This window comes from Strix aluco, chromosome 5 (genome assembly GCF_031877795.1).
Source record: "Strix aluco isolate bStrAlu1 chromosome 5, bStrAlu1.hap1, whole genome shotgun sequence".
NCBI lineage: Eukaryota > Metazoa > Chordata > Aves > Strigiformes > Strigidae > Strix > Strix aluco.
Window position 1 is genome coordinate 76,623,859 of NC_133935.1, and position 16,890 is coordinate 76,640,748.

Below are 16,890 nucleotides of genomic sequence, written 5' to 3' on the forward strand. Positions count from 1 at the left end.
ACACAAGTATTTTCATCTCCTGCTACAAGGACACCCGGCATGCCTGAACAGCCTGATCACTGGCTGAATTCAGGACAGTGAAGAGCTGGTGATGGTCCTGGGAGGAGAATGATCCCAGTGCTATTCTGTCAAGTACAGAATCTTTTCTTTACAGGTGTATGGATTGTTAACTCTGGTGCCTAAGCCAAAGTCCAGCTCATCTCACCTATTCCCTGGTGATACTGACTGCACAGAACATTACACTTTTTCTGCACCAAAACATTACGTAATATCACCATGCACTGTGAACCAGCTGCCCTTTTTCAGAACGGAGATGTCAGCTTTTTCAAGGTTTCCTTTGCCCTTAGCCCTACAAATGACTGCACCTGTAAAAAACCTTGATGAATTAATAATGCAAACACAGGGCAACAGTGTGCTCATGATCAATTTCAGGACAGAAGTCCTACCAGACTAACTGCAAAATGAAGGGTGCTGTGCAATGAACAGTACTATGTGGTTGTCAAAAGGAGACATGAGTTTCTTCATCAATTCAGGTGTCCATAATGTGCTGCACTGGATTGTGCCAGTTTTATTTAAAGGATCTAGAAGTACTGCGGTACATAAAAGGGATTTAAAAAAGGATTGCAGAACCTCAGCTGGATATCATCCCTAATGTTATGCAACTCCTTTCTCCCAAAAAAGAAGGATGGATTCGGCAAGACCTAAGTCTCGTTGCCTGTACAAGGCAAAATCCTACTCTGATCCCTCACTGATCATCTCTTTAACTCTACACAGGGCCCAGGCACTGAAAGAGGAGGACAAGGAGACCTTCTAGAGGATCCTCATGGTGAAAAGTGCTCCAGCAGCTCAGGCAGATATTCCTCACACCGAGTATGTGCTAGGGAGTCCCCCCACCCTTTCCTTCGTGCCAGCCTCTCCAAGGGGAGTGGAAGGGAAGAGCTTCTAATGAGAAATGAGAAAATGATGCCAAAGAGAAGGAGGTGAAAGCACAGAGACACCAACTACTCTCCACAGAGGGACAACAGCAGAGAGCTACAAAGTGTAATCTTTGGTGTAGCTGCAACTGAAATGGCCTTAACGGAGAACTGCCTAGGATTACCACATGTCCTCATAACATCAGGACAGTCTCCCTTCTCTGTGATTCATCAGTAATTGAAGGATGTCATCTCACAACTCTAAACCTTAGACCTAACTTTTTGCAAGTTGGGCTAAATCTATGATTCTGCCAATAATCCCACCCAGTTTGGGTCAAAAGATGGCAACATCAAGGCTCTGAAAGAAGACACCATCCAGCAAAGCCAATCTGAAGTCCCACAGCATTGTGAAAAGTGAGAGGTTCCCACTGGGGTTTTAATTACTATTTTGTACGTGTCACTTGGCAAATCAAACTTTGCCTGTGGTAAAATTTTTTTAGGACTTCTCATATTTCCAAAACAAATTCATAGTTTTTTAAAACAAAAAGAAAAGGGGAAAAAAAATAAACACCCCAAAAAGTCCCCACACAAATTATTTATAATTTGCCACTCGGCAGGCAGGAGCTTTAACAGGTCAGACTAATTTTAATAAATCTCATACAGTGTGGTTGATGTACCTACATGTCCAATTAGCACTGCAAACAAACATAAATATCTAATTAAAATATATAAATGTATATTACTTTGGTTTCCTACATTTTACCACTTTAAATACATTTCTGAAATGCATTTTATTTTAGGAGACAACACTATCACACTCTCTCCTCTGTACAGGCCTTTGCATGCTTGTGCTTCTTTGTTATTGTCAAAGCTTCTGCTTTACATGGGATTTGTCATGGAATTTAAAATAAATATCTACAAAAATATTTTACTCAAGCAATCAATAGAAAGCCTCATTGAACAGGAGAGGGGGTTTTTTTGCAGTTTGTTTGCCTTTACTTGAACGCAGTACTGCTTGTACAGACTTTTAAATTACATTGCAGGGTTCTTCACTCTGTTATTGATTGATCTGAGATTTTTGGCAAGTCATTTCACCACCATGCAGTTCTGTCTCTTCCTACCTATCCGCTGTGTCTAATTAGCCTTTATAAACCCTTTGGGGCAGTGACTGTTTCTCACTGACAGCTTGTAGTACCTGTCTCCATGGGATCTGATTTCAGTTGTCCTGACAGACTTAATAATAACATTCATGTTTTAAGAAATTAATTTTTTAAATAATAAAAACCCCCCTAAGCAATTGCATTGGAGAAATACAGTGCCAGTTCTATTGGTAAACCATACATATTTAGATAGATACTTTCTTTCTAAAAAGCTAGACAGGCTTTAAATAACATTTTAAAAGCCCGTAAAATGACAGCGCACTCATGATGAAAATATAATCACTATGACTGTGAAAATCAGCCATTTCCCAAGAGTTTTTAAGAACAGTATCTCATAGCTTAGATGAGGAGACCAAAGATGTGAGGAAGTTTTACGTAGTCTCAGCTTCCCTCCCCACACTGAACTTCGTGAAGGTTGGTGAGGACATCAAGGGTAAATTCCTATTGGGGGAATCTGAATAAGCAAGTTTTGTAAAGGATTTTTAGAATCTGGAAGCTATTCAGCTAGTTCAATAACAAGAGCAATATTAATGTCTAGAGGGATACATGTGAAGACTTCTGTTTTAATGTCTCAGCTGCGAATCTCTTTCCCAGCAGCATCCTTCTCACTCGGTGGCCAACAGCATGAAGACATGGAGGGAGGAATTCTGCAGCTAACTGCAACCAGCTCCTACAGCAATTGGTGAGAAAGTGTCTTACTACTTACTAGAAATCTACTGAATATTGACCCGAAAGAACGCTATTGGATCCCAACTGGATCTGCTACACTTCCTAAGGGAAAGTGGTACTGCTCTGGTCACATGCAGGAGGTGCTTTCTCAGGTATGCAAAAAGAAATCTTCAGTTTCTCCAACTTTTACATTCAGAAACATTAATTTTATTAGCCTTAAAACACACACATGGATATGAATCCCTATCAAGGCAAAGCAGCTGTTATACTTCTGCAAGTCAGATTAACTGTACGCAAACCCCTACAATACTTCACACATATTTAAAGGAGACATTTTCAATTTTATGGGTTCATCTGTTCTGAAGAGTATTTCAGTACGTACTACAGGCATAACATAAAAATTCAACATAAATATGAATCCAGAAGCCCTTTTAATTCATATTTCAATTACTTTTAATTTTAATTAAGAAAACCCAACATCTTGATTTTATTTTCCCAACAAAACCTCCAGTGCTGTGACGCATTCTTCTCCTGAAATCTTTTATGCTATTTTTACTGGAAAATGACTAAATAGAGTGAGTGTTGAAAAAGCTTTTTACTGGCTTATCAGAAATTCCAGTAATTCTTCTAGAAGTTTACAGGGGGGAAATGTTCTTCCACAAGTAAATGGAGCAGATAAAAAGAAAAAACTAAATTCTTTGGGAAATTTATTCTCTGTATACAGTACAGCTAAGGTTTTTTGAACAGGCTTCACTAGCAGTACCTGTAATGGAAAGACCATGAGACAACAGACCAGTGCTACCAATAATAAAAGGTGCACATTAGTCATAACTAGGTATTTTCTCTTAAATGACATTGTTCAACTTCTATCCACGTTACAGCTTCCATCACCAAGACTGAAATATTGTCATTTTGAGTTACAGATCCTATGTTAAAATGATACAGAATATTTCCAATATCTATTACCAAGAAAGTAATTCTGGCTACCTCTGAATTTAATGTGAATTCTTCCTTACATTGCCATAGGGAACTAGAGTTGCTAGTTGCTCTAACAAAAAGGCAGTTCCTCTCACCAAAAGGTTTCAGACTTTATACATGAAGACAACAGGCAGATATAACAAACGAAAACAGAAATCAGAAATACCAGCAAATACAATCACTGTCAATATAATGAACAGAAGTTTTAGATCACCACCTAATAAGTGCAGAGCAGGCATCTCAGCAGAGCTGAGCTTCAAGGAGAGTTTTGCAGAAGAATAGTGTAGTGGCCATGCAGGGAATTTGCGGGGTAATTAGACTTTACCTAACCAAAGCACATGACAGTTTTAAACTGAAAAAGTGTTCATCTCCTGCCTCAATCGGCTGCAAGGGTTTAGCAGCTGCTGCCTTTCCCACTCCACAGATCGCACTTCAATGATGGGAGGGAGCACTTAGGTGCTCTATTAGCTTATTAAATTTGCAACAGGACTCTGCAACACTTTGAAATATAAAATGCTGTTCTTATAAAAATACAAGGACAGAGAATTAAAATATAATGGGATTAATTCTTGTTTATACTAATGTACCATTTTGGAAGCGTAAGATAGGCTTATGTGACATTTATTAATGCAGACTTAGCACAAAGAAGGACTTAGTAAGGAAATAATAGAAACTAACAGCCATTTAATTTCATTCTAGTTAAAGAACCAGCCATGTGAATGCAACACTTTAGAAACTATTCAGTGTAGCTCATACAAGGTCCAAATAGGACTGTTCCTCAGTTTTCAATCTGAGTTTAAAATCAAGCAAACAACAAGTGTTTGTGTTACAAGAATTTACATGTGAAACAGATGTCCTGGAATGAGATTGATGCCCTAATTTTGTTTCCTTTCAGCTTCTGTAGCATGAGTTAGGTGTAGTTTTATAAAATGGATATATTTTATCAGTAATATGCAGATTACTTCATGATTGCCATGAGGGAAACAAAGTTGGAAGAATTATTTTTTTTTATTAAAAAAAAAAACACCATAAAATGTGCAATTTAAAAAATCGTATTCCACATTTTATTCTGACAAATGCAAGGACAATGCAAGATATGAAGATACCAAGATTAAATAAGTAAGTAATAAAAGATGATTTGTACCTGTTTTCAGGAAGGATCTCCACTCTGGAGTACTAATATTACATTAACACAACTACACAATTTGCTAGTATACAGTGTAGAAAATTTTGGTCATTATATTCTTACTATTATTTTCCAGTTGTTGTGCTATTCATAGAGAATCTATCAACACCAGTCATAACTATAAAATCTATTTCTAGTTTTTTTCTTTTTTTCTTTTTTTTTCTGCATACTGAGGACACAGTATTTCTTCTGAGTTTTTAAAAACAAACAAACAAACTTGCTATGACTCTGCAGATAGTGAGTGATCCCAGTTTTGTCCTCAGTGTCTGACCTACAGACTTCCAAAGGAAAACCCTGGACCCCAGTACGATAATCTGGGGACTCTGTGAACAATTTAATAATTCTGGATAATTCAATCAAACGACTGCCATCATTGGCTATAGAGACTGCCATATGTTGTCAAGGCTGTGTCACGTATCTCCCAGACCAGGGACAATGGGAGATTGTTATACCAGGCTTGCTCCCATCAGAACAGGAATGATCTGGAATCACGGAATGCCAAAATCTGGGTCAAAACAAGTTTCTGCATGCTTTCTGAAGTAAATTCAAGCACAGAGGGTAGGAATATCTCACTGACAGAATAAAGTACTTGGTGCTAATGTCAGACCTGAAAGACGTACTACTTGAAACAGTCAGGGTGAATTCCAGGGACACAGGAAGCCTTGTACAAAGATGCTTCAGTAGCAGAAAAGCTGTGGAGCAAGCAAGAAAGAAGGACACTGGTGGCAGGTAGGGCTCTACGGTTTGTAAGAAAGGAAAGATATATGGGGGAGCTCCTTGAAGTACACTGATCTGAACCAAGGATGATTCATGAGAGTCAGAAAAATGTGATATAGAAATGTAAGGAGGCATTGTTTCACCTATGGATTTTTTGTGGTAGTGGACATAGCCACTCTGTTTCATCTGCAAACCATAAAATACATGCATGCTTTGTTTTTTCTTCCATTTTCACACAGTCTTGAACAGCTAAACTGTGACCCTTGCTTTGCAAGGTCAGAGGTCTGAAAAGAAAGGTGTAGAAGTTACTTAGTGTTTGTGGGCCAGCATTACTTCTGAAGGTCAGTGACACCACAACAATTTTGGTAGCAGAGAAGGAGCGTGCAAAAATGAGCCAGGGAGGTCAAGGTGCCACCTCAGCAGAGAGGGACCCAGCATACAGTTCTGGCATGATGGTAACTAATCAGTACCTGGTAAATCTCTGTTTTTGTAGGACTGTCACACACATACGAAAATCATCCTACACAAATATGTGTCATCCAACACAAATGTGTTTCTGCCCCAATCTCAAGGGGCACCATTGTTTCACCCTACTTTGGTGAGAACGTGGGACAGAAACATAGATGCATTAAGAACAACTTGTGATTCAGCTAAAGAAGAAGGAATACAATTTTTTCATTAGAATGGGTCAATTGTGTCTACTTTAGAGGGCCAGCTTTAGCCCAGCATTCTCCTGGAGAAACTGGGGGCTCATGGCTTGTACAGGCATACCCTTTGCTGGGTAGAAAGAGTGGCTGGATGGCCAGGCCTGAAGAGTTGTGGTGAACTGAGTTAAATCCAGTTGGTGGCTGGTCACAAATGGTGTTCCCCAGGGCTCAGTACTGGGGCCAGTTCTGTTTAATATCTTTATCAGTGATCTGGATGAGAGGACTGAGTGCACCCTCTATAAGTTTGCAGACAACACCAAGTTGGGCCGGAGTGTTGATCTGCTTGAGGGTAGGAAGGCTCCACAGAGGGATCTGGACAGGCTGGATTGATGGGCCAAGGCCCATTGTATGAGGTTCAACAAGGCTCAGTGCTGGGTCCTGAACTTGGGTCACATCAACCCCATGCAATACTACAGGCCTGGGGAAGAGTGGCTGGAAAGCTGCCTGGCAGAAAAGGACCCAGGGGTGTTGGCTGACAATGGCTAAATATGTTGGTTGACAGTGGCTGGCCAAGAAGGCCAATAGCATCCTGTCTTATATCAGAAATAGCATGGCCAGCAGGACTAGGGAAGCAATCATCACTTTGTACTTGGCACTGGTGAGGCTGCACCCCAAATACCATGTTCAGTTTTGGGCCCCTCACTATAAGAAAGACATTGAAGTGCTGGAGAGTGTCCAAAGAAGGCAACAAAGCTGGTGAAGGGTCTAGAGCACAAGTCTTATGAGTGGCTGAGGGAACTGAGGTCGTTTAGCCTGCAGAAAAGGAGGCTCAGGAGAGACCTTATCTCTCTCTACAACTACCTGAAATGAGGTTGTAGTGAGGTGAGTGTTGGTCTCTTCTCCCAAGTAACAAGCAACAGGACAAGAGGAAAAAGCCTCAAGTTGCACCAGGGGAGGTTTAGATTGGATATTAGGAAAAATTTATTCACTAAAAGGTTTGTCAAGCATTGGAACAGGCTGCACATGAAGTGGTTGAATCACCATCGCTGGAGGTATTTAAAAGACATGTAAATGTGGCACTTAGGGACATGGTTTAGTGGTGGACTTGGCAGTGTTAGGTTAACAGTTGGACTCAATGATCTGAAAGGTCTTTTCCAACCTAAACGATTCTATGATTTCAACATATTTTGAGGAACTAAGACAGACCTAGGAAATGCACGTTCCCTGTGCTGATTTCCCCATGCTGGAGAATCTCCCCAGGGCTGTACAGTCTCTCTTGAATATGACAGAACATGTGATTTCTAAAACGAGTAATATTTTAGTTTAATAATCTCTGAATTTTTTTACTGGGACTTTCTCTCCCACATTTTACTTTCTCCACTTTGTTCCTTAATTCCTTTTGTCTTGAATTCTTGCATCGTAGAAACAATCAAAGACATCCAGGAGAAATGTTTGAAGCTGATAAGCAGAGTGAAATAGTAATATTCATATATTACTAATCATAACCTATATATGAATGAGAAGGCCCCTGGAAGTGCTGTGTTGACAGCTAGATACCTTTTGATTAAGCTGTCTGGATCCTAGCAATCTGCATGTGCTGACTGAGAGTTCAGAAATAATGCATTTGTGGTTCATTTACACACTGTGAAAAGGGTAAATACATGGCAGATACACACAAACAACAGCCTTCTGTCACTCAGCTTCTAGTGTAGAGTCCAAATTATGGATAGGAGGCTTGAATAAATGTGACTTTTTTGGCTAATGTTAAAATAACATTCAAACCATAAGTACTATTTTAGAGATTATCAATTACCTATGAGAATTTTTGACCAGTTTAGGAACACTAGATAAAGTTCAGTTTTGTTAGAGCCCTTCACTCTTTTCCTTTTCTTTTGTTTCTGTATGTCATTCCACCTTCCATTGTGGTAGCTTCAGCCTACAGTGAGAAAGCTGGCCAACAAAACTATTACACCTTCTTACTGGATCCACCAGGTTGAAAGACAGCTGATTCGTAACAAATTAGGTGTGCTGAAGAGATACTGTTGGGATCACAGCCCCTGTGATTTTAGAAAATTCAGTTAAGGCCAGCATTGCAATGACATTCAGCAACAAAAACCAAGGATAGGCACTTTGCTACCGAAATCAATACCGTCAAACTCTGCGATACAGACTTCACCTGCTTGGATAGCCATCTAGTCAATCTTATTCTAAAGTTTATAATCATTTCATTTCCTACTGCAGAATATTGGTGCCATACTGCACACTACTTGGCCACCAGAGTGAATGGTTCATTGTAACTATCTTTTATATATATATATATGCATCAAAACTTGTATGAAAAACATTCTAGATTAGTACTGTAGCCCATAAATATCATTATATATTACATTATTGTGTAGCAATACTACACAAAGTCTTACACACTCTCAACCTACACATAAAAAGTCCTACCCATAGCTCTCAAAAAAAATATATAGAGGTATTTGTATACTCATATATTTATAAACACATATTATAGGTATGGAAGAAAAATTACTTCCAGAATGTTAACATAGTCAAGCAATAGCACTATGTTCTTTGACCCTTGCCTTGATGCTCTTCAGTAAAAAAGTTTCCCCTTTTTTTTTCTGTTTATACCGCTATGAGGAAGAGAAGAAAAGAAACATCTGCTTCTACAACTCCTGCAGCTCTTTCCTTTCCTTCACCCTTTCTAAATCACAGTTATGACCACCTCCTCATACAAACCCCTTCTGAAGGAACACTTTTTCCATGTATACACCACTTCTTGTATACAAAAAATATGAATAATTTATCAACTCTTTCATGTCATGAAAGGAGCTCCTCATCTATAACGGGCAAGAAGATCACAAACAGGGAAAGCAACAGCTCAGAATCCATATCTGTAATGAAATGCTGAATTAATGCAGGTGAGGTTATAGGATGCATAAAATAAGTGAGACGCAATTTTGCCTCCTCATACCAGTATTTTCCTTTGATGTCAACAGTATCAACAGATGGACAAGTGTTAGTGTGAGATGAACTCTGCCATATGAGACTCAACAGAACTAAGACGACCACTCTCAATTATTTCATTTCTTCAAGGAAATGATGCACTAACAAAGTCATGGCCCCATCCTTTAATGGCACATTTGTAATTCTCAGAGAAGGAAAAAGACTGATGAGTATAATTCTACTGCCAGTGAATACACAGAGTTCCTGACATGAAACATCACAGTCTCTCTGGAGGAGCTGAAGAATAAATCACCGGCTACATGAGTCAGAAGTCAGCTTCAATGGTCTTTAAATTAAGATGGACAAGCATAAGAATGACATAAAGTAATGGTAAAAGAGAACTCCGAATTTGATTTCTAGAGTTAGTAAAATCCTAAGGAGCACAAGTTAGAAAAAAGAGTAGGTCTGAAGCACAGTTTACTTTCAAAGACTATCTTTGCATTATATCCCAGAAGTGCAACCATGCAGGTTTTCATAGTTCTTTGGGTTTGGTTTTTGCAAGACCCTTGGGATTTTTTAATTCGGGAAAATCATGCAGTTTTCTATTGTAAAATATTGTTCTTTGTATTAGTGAAGAAAATTTTATCCCACATTCACATCTTAGAGGACAGTACATACTGATACCCAGGAAGAAAAAAACACAAAAAGACCATCTGTATGCACAGAGTATTTTAATGTACATAGAAGAGAATTACTAATTAACTTCAATAATCAAAGAAATTTCTTAAAACCATAACTATACATAGGAATATGTGTATGAAATGTCTGTAGAAAAACAGTAACATTTTAACTAGCTGACATGGTATTTACACATGCAGGGAAAAACTTTGGAAAACCAAAACATTCCTGTACTTCTCTGTTGAAAGACTTGTCACAGACTTCCAAAAAAAAAAAAAAAGTTAACTGCAAGCCAGGTTTTAATTGCAAAACTCATGGATGAAGTCATTAAGGAAAAAAAAAAAAAAGAAAAAAACACAACCCAAACCACCAGAAGGCCACTAAATCCCTGTAAATCACTGGGTGCTGGGACAGTACTGTCCTGTCCTTTTAGTCTTCGCTGGAAAACCACTGTTGCCACTACCAGGCACAGGATGTGGAGGATGCGGACCTGCAGTCTGCCCAAACACAGCCACTCTTGTATCCATCCTAATGAGGGTCCAAATCTTCTCCTGACTAGGAAATCACTTGCAAATATGCCCAAGTCCATCTATAGTCAGTAAAACATTTTAGCATATGTTTACTGTTAAGTAAATGATTAGACTGAGAAAGTAAAACTGGTTTTAAATCCCTCCTTACATTATGAGTACTAAATGCCTTTTTGCATAAGGAGCTAAAGCATTATGGGTTGAAGCTTAAAGTCTGACAATTTAGAGTCAAACTGGAGACATCGGAAAGCGTCAATGTAAAGTATCAATGTTATTCATATTTCATATGGTCATACCACTAAATACTTCTAAAAGTAAATGCAGTTGCTCAGTTAGTCAGATCACCTGGTTACATAGTATGTCCAAACCATTTTCCTTGAGGAAGAGATGTGTCAGGCAGCAGCTCCAGGACAAAATCTGCTGCAATGCTCCTGAGTTCTGAAATCCATGTTTTCAGAGCGTTCATGGGGATTCTGCTGAGGGCATCTGTGGAAGTTTATAACTCTATGCAAAGAATAAAGATCCTGGTTTACGCAGTACAACTGAGTGGGCTGCTCCTGCAACCCTTCAAACTAAAACCAAAGCTGTACTGGAGTCTGTGCACATCATGGACTTGTGTTACCTACTGATGGGAATTACTGGAGAAAGATACTGTGGATCTCAGACAGCAGTGATGAACAGAGCATGGAACTGGAGACAACATTGCTCCTCACATGACTCTTCCCCGTGTGATTACTTATCCAAATTAGAATGCCTTTCCTTAACACATTGCTACTTTCACAACTACGCATCTGTGCATCTGTGGGAAGAAGATAGTACTTAATCTAAACTGTTCTGCATGTAAAAACAATCACATTTGAAATTCAGAAGTATTCCTTTCAGAATCAGTAAGGCTCTTCTCTTCACCAGAGAGTAGAAGGTCAGAATGCATAACATTTGCAAATATGCCCAACTAATTTGACTGCTATACAAAATTCTCCCATTGAAAGAGTATATATTCAATAAAGCATAGGACTTTACAGAGGAAATCCTGCCTTCTTTATTTGATGTCAAGGACAGCTTTGCCATTGACTTCATCTGGGCCAAGATTTCAACCCATGTGTTTTAAGAGAATCTCTGTGATTCTGCCAACACTAGCACAATAAGTGGCTCGCAAAAAAACCTAACAAAAAAACCCCAAACAGGAAATAGTCTCCAAGGAATAGTTCTCTGTGAACTCTTACAATTAAGATTAAAAAATAATAATGGTTCTTACAATCTTTTCTCCCCATGCAAAACCAAGGAATAATTTCCTGCACTAAAACCTTATTTATTGGGCGTCATACTTAGGTGAGTTCTATGTTGGATCATATCGTGGAACTGCTAATTAGTTTCACATTATGTTTACCTCTCCTGATGATATACAGCAGCTCCTACATTATAAGATTGGGTTTTTTAAGTTAATATTTTTAGCTCAAAATGTTCAGCTCACATGAAACTGCAATATTCCCTCAGACTTTTTTTAAAGAAGTATTTCACCTCGTAATGTGATAAAAGATGAAGTATTTCATTATTTCAAAGAGGGGGGTGTTTAATCAAACACAACATAATGAAAAATCATGAAATCGCCTTTATTTTCCATACTTCAAAACAGCTAAGCTAATTCCTGTAAACTGAATTAGCCGTTCCCTGATTTCACCTACAAGTGAATTTTCATTGCTGAATTATCAAAACTTTCAAACAAGAGAAATACTCACAGTCTCTTAAGCATCACATTATAAATAGTCGTGTCCTACCTCCACATTTCTCTGACTTCACTCCTAGGCAGCACTGAAGAAGCAGCGGCAGTCACATGGTGCATTCAAGGTCATGCTATTCTAATTTACAGAGATATCATTGATAAATTATGCGGAAACAATGATAATGGAGTCATTAACCTTGTTCCAGCACACTAAAGGTGTTTTATAATTAAAAGGAGAACAAAAGTTACAAAAACATATAAAGATTTTATTGCCCAGCTTTTTCTCTCCTACACACTGCTACTGTTAGGGAATAGTAATTTGTAACGTAGATGCCTGATTGTCTGTGCTTTGTAACCAGGAGGTGCAGAGATCAGACTGAATTACACTGAAGGAGGAGTCAGGTGGTAAAACACACAAACCATTGACCTTTTTTTAAAAATAGGAAGTTGGATCCAGAAGGCCTCTCCCTTTGGCGAAGTAAAGGATGCTGGAGCACAAGAAAGATCATCTGAGCCAGGAAGTCTCTCTCAGTCCAAGAATCTATGCAGAACTGTCACTTCCAAACACGCAGTCATCTGGCCAGTGCTTTGAGGGCTCATATCAAAAGTGTAGTGTGTTAACAGACTGAAGTAAAACTCCTCATATATATATATATATATATAAAAACTAGGCGGAATTTAGAATCCATCTGCTATGTCTCATTCAAGAAACTTGCAGTAATCCATGGACTAAAAGCCTGACTAATGTCCCTAATTCATGTATGACGGTTATCTTTATTAAGGGTGCACACATTAATGAATCACTGGTGATTGCTTTGACTTAAAAAAGAAATATGAGAAAAACAGTGAAGAGGTGGGACAGAGACTGTTTCATGTAGTAAATGAACGTAACCTTAAATTGGCATTACTGTAAAGCACCTATAGGATTTCTGGAAAAAAAAAAAAAAAAAGAAGCAAGAATTTAAATAACTTAACAGACAATGTACCCTTATCTTCTTGACACTTCCACTGCTGCTTCTTTTTGAATCCCATCACAGTAAGACCACTCACACTAGAATTATTAAGAAAAAGAGCAAACTACAGAGCAGGTTTCCTGGAGTTCAGGTGCCCAGAGATGACGCTATACTGCAAGACAGAATCCATTATACTCCTTTCTAATCTTCACTTATCACATAAGTGTCTCCCTGCATTGCCTGACTATCAAGATATGATCTACAACATATTGCACAACTTACCCAAAAGGACACATAGAAAAATCCCAGATCATATCTGTATTTATAGGTTTGACCTTATGTAGATAACTGAATATATATCATGAAGTACATTCTGAAGGCCTGAGTGAAAACTAAATTCTTTCTACTGATTCTGTCGTGTTTGGTTAAACTAATAACTGGTATATCCTTCAAGCATTCAGAAGTATCACAAATGACACTTTAAACAATAAACCGCCAATTACAATGAGCAAGTTAAATTACAAAATTATACCAAATGTCAGAGGAACATTCCTGTACGTTCTCTGAGCAAAGGCTGCTGGCTGCAGTTACACAGCACAAGCGTCCCTGGTGCACGGCCTCTAAAATCTTCCCACCGCAGAAATCCCCAAGTTTTCAAGGGCTGAGTTTAGTGCCCGGCTTAAGCGCGTACTTCAGCGATGCGCGTCCAGCCGCTGCACCGGCCATGCCCAGGGAGCACCTACAGGCTCCTTCCCAGAGCAGCTCATAGCTCCTGTGCTTCAGGAGTGCTGCTGGGGTAGCAGAAACCTCCTCACAGCTGCAGACAGCCCAACTCAGCACAGTTTAAAGAGGACAGAAACAAACACGTAAACAGCATCTGCGGCGTCTCTTCTCTACTGGCTTTCCTGGTAATCCATTAACCTATTACAGTACTTCAGAAATAAAAAAAGAGAAGCAGAGGAGAGGCAAAAGCAGACCGTTCTCTCCCAAAAGTTTCTTTCTGCCTCTCCCTCCCACTTCCTCCGAGCTCCCCCTTCCCTAGGATTAGGCGATCGTTTTCACCAGGGATCAAATGAATGACTTTTCCGCTAATGACACTTAAGCGATGCTAAAGCCGCCCTTCAGGCCACCGGAGACCCGGCGCGCAGCGGCAAGCCGCTGTCCCCAAGCCAAGGCGCCCGGAGCGGAGCGAGGCCAAGGGCAGCCCCATCCGCAGCCGTGCCCGGCCGCTCCGCCGGCCCCACCGGCAGCGCCAGCAGCCGCCGGAGAGGCGGCCGGGGCCGGCGGGGCGGGCGGCGCCCCGGTCCCGGGCGGCGGAGGGGGGATGCCGGGGGGTGCTGCCCGGCGGCGCGGCCGCCCCCCCGTCCCCTCCCGCGGCATGGCGAAGCGCTGTCACTGACGCACATTTAATTCGCCCGGCTGCGGGCACCGCGCAGCGCCGCTCGCATCCTGCCCCCCCCTCCCCGCCGGCGGGGATGGGGGCGGCTCCGGCGGGGAGGGGGAAAGTCAAACTGCAGCAACAAAGTTGCTTCCCCCCCGCTCCCCCCAGACCTGCCCCGGCCCCCGGGGGAGGGGGGGCGGCGGCGAAGGGGGGGGCCCGTCCCCGCCTTACCTTGCTTGACGCACTTGAGCCGGATGGGGTCCTTGCAGTGCTTGATCACGGCCAGCACATCCCTGATGGTGAGCCCGGCCACGGGGGTCTCGTTCACCTCCAGCAGCAGCTCCTCCGGCACTAACTTGCTGCCGCCCTCATAGGCCACCTTGCCGGGCTTCACCTCCCCCAGGTAGGGGAACTGCCCGTTCTCGGCGCCCCCCTTCAGCTCGAAGCCCAGCTGCCCCTCCGGGTTCCTCACGATCACGATCTCGTGGACTCGGCTCGTCCAGTGGCTTTTCTTCTTCAAGCCCTTGGACATTGCCGTGGGGATGCTCTGCCCGACTCCCTCCCTGTATTCCGTGCTGCTTCCCTCCCTCCCTCCCTCTCTTCCCCCCCCCGTCCCCGGGGCAGCCGGGCTCCTCCGGGGCAGGCTCGGGGCGGGCGGGGAGCGGCCGCCGCTGCTGCCGGCCGGCGGGAGGGAGGGCGCGGCGGCCCCGCGGGGCTCGGGAGCTGGGGTCGGGGGGCGCCTCTCTGCCCTCTCCGGACGGCTTTAGCTGATATCCATGGCAGCCGCGGCGGCCGGGACCCTGCCTGTGCGTGGATGTACTAGTTGTAGAGAAACTGGCAGCGGGGAGGGAGGGCGGGAGGGAGGAGGGAAGGAGGGAGGGGACGGCCGCGGCGCGAGGAGGCGGAGGAGGCGGAGGAGGAGGAGGAGGAGGGGGGTAGGAGGGCTGTCGGTGTCGGTGCCGGAGCGAGGCGGGCGCTGCCTCGCCGCTCCCGCCTCGCCTGACCCGGTAGTGAAGGCCGAGAGAGAGGCTGCCTGGCACGGCCGGCAGAAGGCGGAGAGCGGCCCGGGCGGGGGGGCGAAGGCAGCCGGCGGGCCTGCGGGGGGAGCGGCGGCCCCCGTCCCGGCCTCTCCATCCCGTCGCCCGGCCCCGGCCCAGAGGAGGCGCCCGGGGTCAGGATGGCGGGGGAGCCCCGACCGCCGCCGCCCCTCACCGGCTGCCTCGGGCGCCTCCCCCCGGCCTCCCCCTCCGCCGGGGCAGGCGGAGCGGCGGCGGCCTGCGGGGGTGCCGGGCAGCGCCGCACCGGGGCCCTGCGGGAGTTTGGGAACTCTGCCCCGGACGGAGAGGAAGAGGGGTGCAGCGCTGCGGGGGCTCTGCTGGCGGCAGGGGAGCACCCAGCGACAGACGGGCTTCGAGCTGTGGCCAGAAAAGCGAAGGCAGCCGCTTACTTCGAGCATCTCGATGTTGTGATCGTTTGCAGAGCGGTTGCCCTCCATTCGGAGGTCCCAGACTTCCGTTGATGGAGTTGTACATGGGCGTCATTTTTAACGCAGGTTACCGTGGCCACAGGAGATGGGGGGGCTAATACCTCAGATGGGCGTTATACCTGAAGAAGGTATGACGAAGAGACGGGTGGCAGTTTTTTCTAGAAAATCTACTTGCCAGATGTTGACCACCCTCACGCAGATTGACATCCACTCCTGGCCTTAAACCCCAAATAACGTTAGCGGCCAAAGACTGACATTTCCAACCTCCAGAGCTTCGCTCTGCCCAGGTACTGGGATGCATTTCGTTCAGCAGGTGACACGGTCACCAGCTCCTCCTGTGGACTCTCCCTTTAATTAGTTCTGTCATATGCCTAACGCTGTGCAAGCAGTGGAGTGTAGCAGTTGGCATGTCTTTCTGAGAAGCTTGCCTTGCCTAAAAAAAATAGTTTCCATCTGAAGGGGAGATTGACAAAATACAGGCAGAGCAACCTCCTGACTTTAAGAAGCATAGTTTTTGTGCCTGCAGGCTATAGGAGAGCAGGACATGCGAAGGCAGGGGTCTGCAGACAGGGTACTGAATGGGGGGGGAAGGCAGGAGAAATGTAGCATGTGTTACAGCATGTGATTTAAAGCTGGTCAGATATTTTTAAAATTTCAATTAAAGTGACTCCGCAATGAAATTTTTCACAAATTGTATTGCTGTTTTCCCTCTAGGTTCCTATGGAAACAGAACTTTATGCGATCATGCTTGGCTGTGTCTCCTTTACTTCTCCAATAACTTTTGAAGCTGTTGGGCAGCTTCACCCAAATCTATCTCAAATGTAATTAAGTTATTTCATGAAAATAGGCAGCTGGGTAGGGCTAAGAGATCCTGTAAATGTCCCAAAGGCTGTAACATGAACTTCCCTCTTATTAAACAGTG

At 43.1% G+C, this 16,890-nt stretch overlaps 1 protein-coding gene across 9 annotated transcripts in view; it reads right to left on the reverse strand.

Moving 5' to 3' along the window:
• MAGI2 (membrane associated guanylate kinase, WW and PDZ domain containing 2) overlaps positions 1-15,038 on the reverse strand; it is a 763,796-nt gene extending 748,758 nt beyond the window's left edge. For all 9 annotated transcript variants that reach the window (XM_074827889.1, XM_074827888.1, XM_074827887.1 and 6 more), the window contains exon 1: positions 14,714-15,038. In XM_074827889.1, the coding sequence (XP_074683990.1) occupies positions 14,714-15,014 (301 nt within the window). In that variant the 5' untranslated portion in view covers positions 15,015-15,038. The remainder of the gene's footprint in view (positions 1-14,713) is intronic.
• Positions 15,039-16,890: the final 1,852 nt, after the last annotated feature.